Source organism: Haliotis asinina, chromosome 16, assembly GCF_037392515.1.
Source record: "Haliotis asinina isolate JCU_RB_2024 chromosome 16, JCU_Hal_asi_v2, whole genome shotgun sequence".
Lineage (NCBI taxonomy): Eukaryota > Metazoa > Mollusca > Gastropoda > Lepetellida > Haliotidae > Haliotis > Haliotis asinina.
This window is the reverse complement of record NC_090295.1, coordinates 38,055,001-38,066,426: the sequence shown is the minus strand read 5'-3', so window position 1 is coordinate 38,066,426 and position 11,426 is coordinate 38,055,001. Positions and strand designations below refer to the sequence as shown.

The 11,426-nt window shown below is 43.6% G+C and overlaps 1 protein-coding gene across 1 annotated transcript in view; it reads right to left on the bottom strand.

The window, feature by feature from the left end:
- Positions 1–190: 190 nt before the first annotated feature.
- LOC137267761 (uncharacterized) overlaps positions 191–11,426 on the bottom strand; it is a 21,103-nt gene continuing 9,867 nt past the window's right edge. The window contains exons 5-14 of the mRNA XM_067802208.1: positions 11,159–11,368; positions 10,730–10,855; positions 10,117–10,323; positions 8,686–8,843; positions 7,571–7,701; positions 7,010–7,172; positions 6,670–6,874; positions 5,475–5,652; positions 4,471–4,660; positions 191–1,695 (exon numbers count right to left, since the gene is read on the bottom strand). Coding sequence (XP_067658309.1) covers positions 1,333–1,695; positions 4,471–4,660; positions 5,475–5,652; positions 6,670–6,874; positions 7,010–7,172; positions 7,571–7,701; positions 8,686–8,843; positions 10,117–10,323; positions 10,730–10,855; positions 11,159–11,368 — 1,931 coding nt within the window. The 3' untranslated portion in view covers positions 191–1,332. The remainder of the gene's footprint in view (positions 1,696–4,470; positions 4,661–5,474; positions 5,653–6,669; positions 6,875–7,009; positions 7,173–7,570; positions 7,702–8,685; positions 8,844–10,116; positions 10,324–10,729; positions 10,856–11,158; positions 11,369–11,426) is intronic.

The following is an 11,426-nucleotide window of genomic DNA, read 5'->3' as shown; positions in this document are numbered from 1 at the left end:
GGTGTCATTAAAACAGTTGACAATCTATATCCTGTTGTGGCGGTGTCATTAAAACAGTTGACAGTCCATACCCTGTTGTATCAGTGTCGTTGAAACAGTTGACAGTCTTTATCCGGCTGCTTCTGTCCGGCGGAATCCCATCTGGAGATGTACAGACAAGAAATAACAAGGGTGGGGAATGTTGGTCAGCTATATATTTCATGAACATGAATTGCTGAATGACATAATAACATAAACAGGTAGCCATGATGGTGAGCATCGCTGTGTATTCAACTGGTCAAACAATGCATATTCTTAATAAAACCCCAATCCATTTGTCTCGCATGGTCAGGCCCACGATAATGGCCAGCATTTAGAGATCCACGGACGGAAACAAAGTTACAGACTATCACATGCCGTCGAGCCTCAAAGCCGGAAATTGCATGCACTGATTTGTACAAATCATATCGAAAAGCAAACTATTCGATGGCTGATATTCAATAGCTGATTTTATACTTGATGTATGACAGATACTACCATGTAACGAGTGTACATGTGTGGTTCTTTTTTTCGTTTCTCTTGAACCCTTGTCAGCAATGAATATTAAGTGAGAACTGATGTGTAAGGGTTGATGATGGACAGCTCACAGATGATTACTGGCCAAGCTTTGATGTCATAACTGTAGCATATCACGTCAGGTAGGTCGATACTTGGATCTTAACACGCTGCCATGGAATTAGGTGTCAGTCATCTGTAGAACATCTTTGCAAGTCACGTTCCACTACCGGACACAATTTTGTGCTTGTATGATTCTGCCCAAGTATAGTATTGCCCCTGTATCATCCCATGAGAGAAGGTCAAGGCATGCCCTTGTATCGTCTTGTGAGAGAAGGTCCAGGCATGCCCTTGTATCATCTTGTGAAAGATTGTTCAGGCGTGCCTGTGTCATGCTGTAAGAGAAGGTCCAGGCGTACCCTTGTATAATCTTGTGAGAGAAGGTCCAGGCATGCCCTTGTAAATTGCTCTGAGAGAAGGTCCAGGCATGCCCGTGTATCATCATCTGAGAGAAGGTCCAGGCGTGCCCTTGTATCACCCTGCGAAAGAAGGTCCAGGCATGCCTTTGACATATGCATGCTCTTGTAACAACTGTGAGAGATGATCCAGATACGTCAATCTACCGTATATTCCTCTATGTCAACAAACAAAAACCCGTCTCCACGCTGGGGTCATCGACTTGTTTACAAACGTACATAGGCACCTGTTGATCTGCTTTCAGATGGATTATCTGGACACGGTGTTCCATTGGGGGCATGACTTTATACAAAATATTTTACGAATGAAGCTCTGAGAAAATCAAAACATTGGATAACGAGGATTGGATGAGTCCATGTCTCCTTCTACTGCGCTTTCCATTGGTCCATCCTCAGGTCCTACGCGACCATTCGTTTCTGCAGCTGGTGCATCTGCCAGAACGTCATCATGGTCCTTTCCGTTAGATATCGTGCTTAGTTTGGGAGGGTGTCGTGGTTCAGGTTTTACTGTCGACTGGCTAACTGTCGTATGTTGGAGACTTGTTGATGTTTTACCGTAGGTGGAGGCGGGGACAACCTTCTGTTTCTTGTGGAAAGCTCTGTATATGTCGTAGGCTTCGTTGACGGCGGGGAAAACTATGATAAGGATCATGGCGGCAAACGCCCATACCTCCGACAGCATGGCCTGAAACAACGGTCGATTGTAATGTGAAATATCTATCTGGACGTGTCATAATGTGATATATCTCTTTTTAAGGTCACGTGCAACCACAAAATCAAACATAATTAAAACACATTTATCACTTATTCATGACACATAATATACATTGCTGCTTTAAAAAAAACAAATAAACAAAATTATAAGCGTACAATCGAGATTCAAGAGTGCAATATTTTGTACTTGGGCTTACTTCCCCCGAAACGAAGCCCTCGGGAGACCGAACCTACTCATGGCGGGTGGATGTGCACGCAAGTGTAACGACGGCTTCTGATTGGTTGTTTCATTTGCGGATATGCTGAGGGTTCATTGTGTGTACAGAAAGATGATCTGTTCGATGGACATTTTAGAAGTATGGCGAGTCACAAGAAAGTAAGATTCTTTATGGATAACAACTTCTTTTATTGTACTTGATGCGTCGTTTCAGTATGGATTCATATACTGTTGTCAAACAAAATCATATACACTGAACTCCTTATCCATGAAGAATATATATAGAGAGAGATGTTAGGTTTTGATAATACATGTTCTCTGAATTTGCGTTCGATCCAATAAAAAATTATCTCAGTAAAGATGGTAAACTACTGCGTGGCTGGAATCTGTCATTCGTCCAAGTACAAAGCGGGACTTGAAACTGATAAGAGTTTGCACCTGTTTCGGTCAGATCCAATCATCCGAAACTGAAATGAATGTAGTTTATTTGCAACCCACAGACATAAAAACATGTCATGTGTATCGCACGTGCCTAATTACATAATGTGGCAGAGACGGGACTCAGGTGCACGAGTCATAAATCAATTTATTTTCTTTATGTCGTATAGTCTGATAGATGTTAAGTTCAAATTGGACGTGGTCAATGATTGAAGCTGTGTACTGCATGTTGTCTTTAGCAGACAGGTAGGCACACATATAGGTGTGAATAAACCAGACACTGAGCCTTCTCTGTGACAGAGACTGCTTACCACAATCAACAAGTTTTTATTACGTAACGGGTAGATTATTTACTTGTTTGTGTACACAACCAATATACTACTGCTCACGACCTCATACTCTGGGCAAGCATGCTGTTTCAAGGTCCGCGAAGGTCCAGGCACTGCGCATGAGTTATGGAGGCAGCGCAGCACAGCTGTTGAAACCAGTTTTTTCCCCAGCGCTGGGGAAAGTTTAGTGAAACGTTTGAACTCCGATTTCGCGGGCTTTTTTTTCATCGCGTTTTTTTTTTAACTTTATAAGTTGAATTGGCATTTTTTATGATTTGTTTCGGTAAGTGCATACCGAAAGGTACCAGAATCTGCAAAGTTGTGTTTACGTTGCCTGTGACCTATAGGCAACATAAGATTAGTGTTATCCCACTCCTCTCCCACCCATCGACATGATGCAGTTTGACTCATCCATCCACATAGTGAATTAATACGAGTGTACAATCTCACCTATTCACAATGTGAATTAATACCTTAGTACAATGTCACACATCCAGATGGTGAATTAACTCAGAATACAGACTGACCATCCACAAGGTGAATTAAATGGAGAATACAACCTTACCCATACACATGGTAAATTAACACACGGGTACAGTCTCACCACCCAGAAGGTGAATTAATACGAGAGAACAGTCTCACCCACCCCATAGTTGAGTAACACCATATGGTGAATTATAAGCAGAATGCAGTCTCACCCACCCCATGGTTAAGTAACACCATATAGTGAATTATAAGCAGAATATCGTCTCACCCACCCCATGGTTAAGTAACACCATATAGTGAATTATTAGCAGAATATCGTCTCACCCACCCCATGGTTAAGTAACACCATATAGTGAATTATTAGCAGAATACAGTCTCACCCACCCCATGGTTAAGTAACACCATATGGTGAATTATAAGCAGAATACAGTCTCACCCACCCCATGGTTAAGTAACACCATATGGTGAATTATTAGCAGAATACAGTCTCACCCACCCCATGGTTAAGTAACACCATATGGTGAATTATAAGCAGAATATCGTCTCACCCACCCCATGGTTATGTAACACCATATGGTGAATTATTAGCAGAATACAGTCTCACCCACCCCATAGTTAAGTAACACCATATAGTGAATTATTAGCAGAATATTGTCTCACCCAACCCATGGTTAAGTAACACCATATAGTGAATTATTAGCAGAATACAGTCTCACCCACCCCATGGTTAAGTAACACCATATGGTGAATTATTAGCAGAATACAGTCTCACCCACCCCATGGTTAAGTAACACCATATGGTGAATTATTAGCAGAATATTGTCTCACCCACCCCATGGTTAAGTAACACCATATGGTGAATTATAAGCAGAATATCGTCTCACCCACCCCATGGTTAAGTAACACCATATGGTGAATTATTAGCAGAATATTGTCTCACCCACCCCATGGTTAAGTAACACCATATGGTGAATTATTAGCAGAGTACAGTCTCACCCACCCCATAGTTAAGTAACACCATATAGTGAATTATTAGCAGAATATCGTCTCACCCACCCCATGGTTAAGTAACACCATATGGTGAATTATTCGCAGAATACAGTCTCACCCACCCCATAGTTAAATAACACCATATAGTGAATTATTAGCAGAATATTGTCTCACCCACCCCATGGTTAAGTAACACCATATGGTGAATTATTAGCAGAATATCGTCTCACCCACCCCATGGTTAAGTAACACCATATGGTGAATTATTAGCAGAATACAGTCTCACCCAGCCGAAGAACTGCTCGTATGACATGATGTCAACAGCTATCATTATACATGGCCACACAACCACCAGGAGAAGAGCGAACACCATGGAACCAATGTTGGCCAAGTACTTCGCCATCTTGAACGTCTTCTCCACCTCCTGCAGCGATGGACGGTTGTCAAGTTGGTGAGCGCCAGTGAGGTTGAGGTCACTGTTAAGGAAGATCAGAAACCGTTACTATAGTGACTGACAGGTGTATTGTATGCTCCACGTGCTCTATCAGTGTGGATTACGATGGGTGGCTCCCAACGTCAGACCCACGCAGACCCATATGCAGACTGATAACATGTAATGATGGGGAACTAAAGAAATGATAACAATATGAAGTTTCTGGTTATCTTCCAGAGAACAAAAAACAACTGACATGAAAGTACGGCGACAATGGAATATAGACAGCCATCTAAAAAGAGATCCAGTGTAAGCTCTGCTGTCATGGGTGAGTGAGTGACTGAGTGAGTTTAGTTGTATGCCACACTTTGCAATATTCCAGCTATATGGCGGCGGTCGGGACCAGACAATCCAGTGATCAACAACATGAGCATCGATCTGCGCAATTGGGAACCGATAACACTTGTCAACCAAGTCAGCGAGCCCGACCACCCGATCCCGTCAGTCGCCTCTTACGAGAGGCATAGTCGCCTTTTATGGCAAGCGTGGGTTGCCGAAGGCCTATTCTATCTCGTGACGTTCACGGGTATGTTATATCAGGGATTAAACGTTTTCAGTAGAGATACTGATATTTATGATTGAATCTCATCCGGGATTCGAACCCTCTTTCAGAATGAAGCCCATAATTGCAATAAAGATGGGCAAGCTAACCCATTCAGCCACCGCGGACTTCACAAAAATGGAATCGACTCCGGATGGGCCGGTTTCGGTCGTGGCTGCCTTCCAGACTCCAGAGGGACACATAAGATACGTCATCTAGACTACGACTTATCACTTACCATGTGTCAATAACTTACGTTGCGTATTTCTCCGTCCAGGGGCTAAGGGGATTGTCTACGTCTCGTGTCTGCTCCCAGATCTCGCGCGATGTGCTGGGGTCTTGGTTGCGATTGGTGACGAGGCTGACCACTATTGTGATTATGCCCCCTGACAAGATGGCGGTCAGGTTTCCGCACAACATCGATAACTCTTTTCCTGAAACATACAGTGTTGTCTTGGCGTAGCAGTGTATCTCAGGAATCTACATGTGTCTCAGTGTTATACACATGTCTTAGTGTTATACACGTGTCTCAGTGTTGTGTCTCAGTGTTACACACGTGTCTCAGCGTTGTACGCTTGTTTCAGTGTAGTGTCGCAGCGTTATATACGTGACACTGTGCTACACACGTGTCTCAGTATTATACACCTGTATCAGCGTTATACACGTGTTTGAACGTTATAGGAGTGCCTCATTGTTATACACGTGCCTCGGTGTTACACACGTTTCTTGGTGTTATAAACGTGTCTACGTGCTATACACGTGTCTCAGTGTTACAAAAGTGTCTCAGCGTTGTACGTTTGTGCCAGTGTCGTGTCACAGTGTTATACATGTGTCATGGTGCTACACACGTGCCTCAGTGTTATAGACGTGTCTCAGTGTTATACACGTGTCTGAGTGTTTTATGCGTGTTTCATTGTTATACACGTGTCTCGGTGATATACACGTGTCCCACTGTTATGCACGTGTCTCAGTGTTGTGTCTGAGTGTTACACACGTGTCTCAGTGTTATGCACATGTTACAGTGTTGTAAATGTGTGGCAGTGATATACACTTCTCAGGGTTATGTATGTGTCTCAGTTTAGTACAGGTGTAGAAGTGCTATAAAGATGTGACAGTGTCCTACAGGTGTGGCAGTGTTACACACGTGCCTTAGTGTTGTACACGTGTCTCATTTTAGTACAGGTGTATAATTGTTGTAACGATGTGACAGTGTCGTATGGGTGTGACAGTGTTATACACGTGTCTCAGTGGTATCCACGCGTTTCAGTTTAGCACAGGTGTATAAATGTTGTGAAAGTGTGGCAGTGTCATAGCAACATACCTGCGTGACAATGTTCTATATGTTTCAGAATTACAAGATGGTGTATTTGCAAGCGTTAATGTTGGGGTGAGTGTGTTATACACGAGGGCTACGAGCAGGGTGTGTGTTCCCGTATCGACAGCAGCTTTACCTGTATTGAGCAAGAATTTCCCGAGGCCGCCAGGGTAGGTTGAGGCAACGCTTAACCAGACAATGATGGCGATTACTGCTCCTCCAATGCTCCCAGACATCATAGCGACGGCAGTCAGTCGCTCCCAGAACATGGACAACGTGATTGGTATCACAGCAGAGCCAATCAGAATTCCCATGAACAGGTAGACCCAGCCCAGACTCAGCTGAAAGAGAGGTAGATGTTGAGGACAGACTGAAACGATGGGATCGGAAGATTAGGTCAAATGTAGTGTGTGTGTGTGTGTGTGTGTGTGTGTGTGTGAGGGGGGTGGTGGTGAGAGAGATAAGGACGCACTGACCTGCATGAGTGACAAGATGACTGTTAGAGGCAGGATGCTGAACGTTGTCCACACCAGACACCAACTCTTGAGGCGGAGCAGCACATCATTGTAAACCCGGTAGGAACCGTGCACACTGCACTTGTACTCCGGCTTGATGGCGCGCCGACACACCTCCCGAGCTCTGAAAATACAAATAGATATGAACTACCCAATGGTAGTGTTACCAGTCATAAACCACGGGACATAACCGAGTGACAGTTAATTGCGTGAGTGAGTTTAGTTTTACGAAACTCTCAGCAATATTCCAGCAATATAATCGAGTCTGGGCCAGACAATCCAGTGATCAACAGAATTAGCATCGATCTGCGCAGTTGGGAACGGATGACATGCGTCAACCAAGTCAGCGAGCCTGACCACCCGATCCCGTTAGTCGCCTCTCATGACAAGCATAGTCGCCTTATATGGCAAGCATGGGTTGCTGAAGGCCTATTCTATCTGCAAGGGTCAGTAAAGGCTAATTAATATGTCTGAGAGAATCATAAAGCTGACACAGGTACCCTGTCCTATGGTTCTACTTACTTGTCGTCACTGTGACAAGCTGAGCAGTACGTCATGCTCTCACACACGCACTTGTCCCTGGGATTCGCCATACGACCACGCCCCTTCCCGCACAAGATGCAGCTGTTGGTGTCTGTCATCAGTCTGTACGGCTGAAAATAACATCACGATACAGGACAAGCTTCTAAACATCAGCTTAACCAGAAGCGTTTCTCAAGTATCATCACGTCTTACTTACATAATTAACCCTAACCCTAAGTCTAACGCATAGTGCAGGACAAGCTTCAAAACATCAGCTTAACCAGAAGCGCTCCTAAAATACCATGACATCTAACTTACATAATCCCCCGAGGTACACGCATGCATTCAGATGTGAACTCAACTTCAGGAAGTTTGAAGTGAGGTTAGGTTTACACCGTACTCAGAAATATTCCAGCTATATGTCGGCGTTCTGTAAATAAAATCCAGTGATCAACAGCATGAGCATCGGTCTGCACATATGGGAACCGATGACACGTGTCAAACAAGTCAGTGAGCCTGACCACCCGATCCCGTTAGTCACCTCTTACCACAAGCATAGTAGCCTTTTATGGCAAGCGTGAGTTGCTGAAAGCCCATTGTACCCCGGAGCTTCAAGGGTCGACATTCACCTAGGCATTGACAGCTGACATACACCTTGAAATACAGCCTATCATTCACACTGGCACTAACATAAACACCGCGACTTACACACTAAGGGTACCATAAACTAACAGTACTCTCATCATGGTCGTATGACGCGACTAACGGGATCGGGTGGTCAAGCTCGCTGACTTGGTTGACAAAATTAATGTTATCGCATGACAATTCCGTAGATCGATGCCCATGCTATTGATCACTGGATTGTCTTCGATTATTTACATACAGTGTTACAGGCCATACAGCTGGAATATTGCTGAGTGCGACGTAAAACTATAGTCTCTCACTCATCATGACCCACATAGTTGTCGTGACTTACATGCTTCCTTTAACATATAGGATCTTTTTCAAAAACATAATGCCCTTGACAGACAACCTTGACATGAACGCCCATCCTGATTCAGCCAGACATACAGACTGACCTTGACATACAGACTGACCTTGACATACAGACTAACCTTAAGATACAGTCCGTATATGTCGTACACCATGATGGAAGTGACCGCCATGACCTCGGACGACCCTGTAGACGTGATGGCCATCAGCACCATCAACAACATCAATATCTCCCCCTTGCGTCCGAACAACTTCTGGGCAACTACTGGAGGTACCAGACCTACAACACATCCCCGACATCAGGACCTGCTATTCCAAACTCATGTGTGTTTGTACGGTGTGACACTAAACACGTGTGTATGGTAGAACACTGCACGCGTTAGTATGGTAAAATACTGTTAAAGTATATGTCTGTATGGTAAAACAATGTACACATGTGTATGGTAAAACAATGCGTATGTCTGTATAGTAAAACAGTGTATATACCTGAATGGTAAAACACTGCGTATGGTTGTACGGTATAACAGTGTATATGTCTGTATGGTAAAAAACTGTATACCTCTATATGATAAAACACGGTATATATCTGTATGGTAAAACACTGCATACTTCTGCATGGTAAAACACTGCATATGTATCTACGGTAAAACACTGTATATGTATGTACGGTAAAACACTGTATACGTCTGTATGGTAAAACACTGAATACGTCTGTACGGTAAAACACTGTATATGTATGTACGGCAAAACACGGTATACGTCTGTAAGGTAAAACACTGCAAATGCATGTACGGTAAAACACTGCATACGTCTACATGGTAACACACTATATATGTATGTACGATAAAACACCGTGTAAGTCTACATGATAAAACACTGTATACGTCTGTATGGTAAAACACTGTATACATATGTATGGTAAAAAACTGTATACGTCTGTATGGTAAAACACTGTATACGTGTAGCAGTGTGTAAATAAACGCCATTTTAATATCTTAAACTTAATTATTTTAAACTTAGGTATAAACCAACTTTATCATTTCTAAAGAGGTCTGTGTTAACACTAACATTTGCACTGATTCATTAACTCACTAGTAAGCTAGTTGCAGCATGTAGCTTGGGGTCTATTGTTAAGCAATTTGTGTCAGGTCCAATCTCTGCATTAGCCTGTTGACAAGGTTTCTATTGTTTGATGGATTTCACCCTCTTGTTATATTTAAACCTTTGTACTGCCTTTCACTTGTGGCAGTCCACATTTCTCTCTGAGCACAGCGCAACATCAGCACACTACGGGGTTCACTGTTGGCTTAGTCTGTCTGCGTCCCTGATACGAGGGCCTTTTTGTTAGTTCATTACCTGGACTGACGGCCAACTGGGGATCTCCATATCCCAAACACCAGCTCCGGAATAAATCCCTGGAAACCCCCTACAATCGTTCGCCTTTTCATACTACTGAGGAACACCTCTGTTACATACGTCTGTATGGTAAAACACTGTATATGAGTTTCTCACCATGTATGGCTGTACAAGTGTATATGGACACCGTTACCCACCAGCGTCCACTTCGTCCGAGCTGAGCAGTGGTCCCCCTTGGTGACTGCTGAGGGCGATGTACGCGAGGCCCATGGTTGTAGCTAAGGAGAAGGGAACGGCAAACCAGGCAAGACCACCGCACAGAAACCCAACCACGCCTTGCTTGGGTTTAGCAGCCACACTGCTCTGCCAGTAGGACTGGTCCACGAACACGGTGCCAAAGTTACCTAAAACATTGACTCTTCATTGCATGAGACAACAAGAGGGGAATATTATCACATGGGGAGGATAAATAACAACAGAAGGAGAATGCTGTCACACGGGAAGGTTAATAACAACAGATGGGTAATATTGCCACATTGCAAGGTCAATAACAATAGAGGGGTAATATTGTTAAGTGAGAAGATTAAATAACAGCAGAGGGAGAATACTACAACACGGAAAGGTTAAAATAACAACAGGAGGGTAATACTGCTACATGGGATGATTAATAACAACAGAAGGGTAATATTGTCACATGGGAAGGTTGAATGAATACAAAAAGGTGCTATTGCACCTTGTGTGGGGTAACCCGGTGCTATACTTAATTATACCTAGGAACTTAACAGTTTAAAATGTCTGAGAGTGACGTACCGACGATGTTGATAAGGCCGAACATGAGTCCAGAGTTTGAGATGAGGGTCAAGTAACTCCTGTCCGTGTTCCCCTCAGGACCATTAGTACTACAGGACAGCAGGGAATACACCTTCTGGGCTGACCCTGCAATCAAACATCCCTAGTGCTTCCAGAGTTTGTGCTTTACTTTAATCCAAAATATCTTAGATATCGTAAAGACATTGATATACAGGGCTCTTATTCTACAAACGTTCGTAGCCCTAAGAATTCGTAACTTTGATCGTGGACAATGTGTTACGAATGGGCTTACGAAGTTCTTAAGATTAGGAACGTTTCTAGAATTGCTTCCCAGAACAGGCATTACTGCAGCCACAAAAACATCAGAATAGTCCAAGCTTTTTTTATAGACATGATAAGTGCTAACAGCATCAAGGCAACAGTTTTTACCGAGTGGGTTGTCGGGAGAGTCATCACCGTACACCTTAAGCAGGAAGATGATCATAACGACGTAGATTATGGCGGTGTTGAAGTAGCTGACGTAGAACGTCGCTCCAAGCCCTCCGATAAAGGTGTAGCCGCCAATGGTGATGGCCACCAAGGTTGTTGCATACTCCAGACTGATGTCCTTGACCAGACTCGTGATTACGGCAGCGCCACCTGTGTTTGGAGTGTATGAGTCAGTAACGATTCCCAGGCGGACCTTAGCACTGGAACT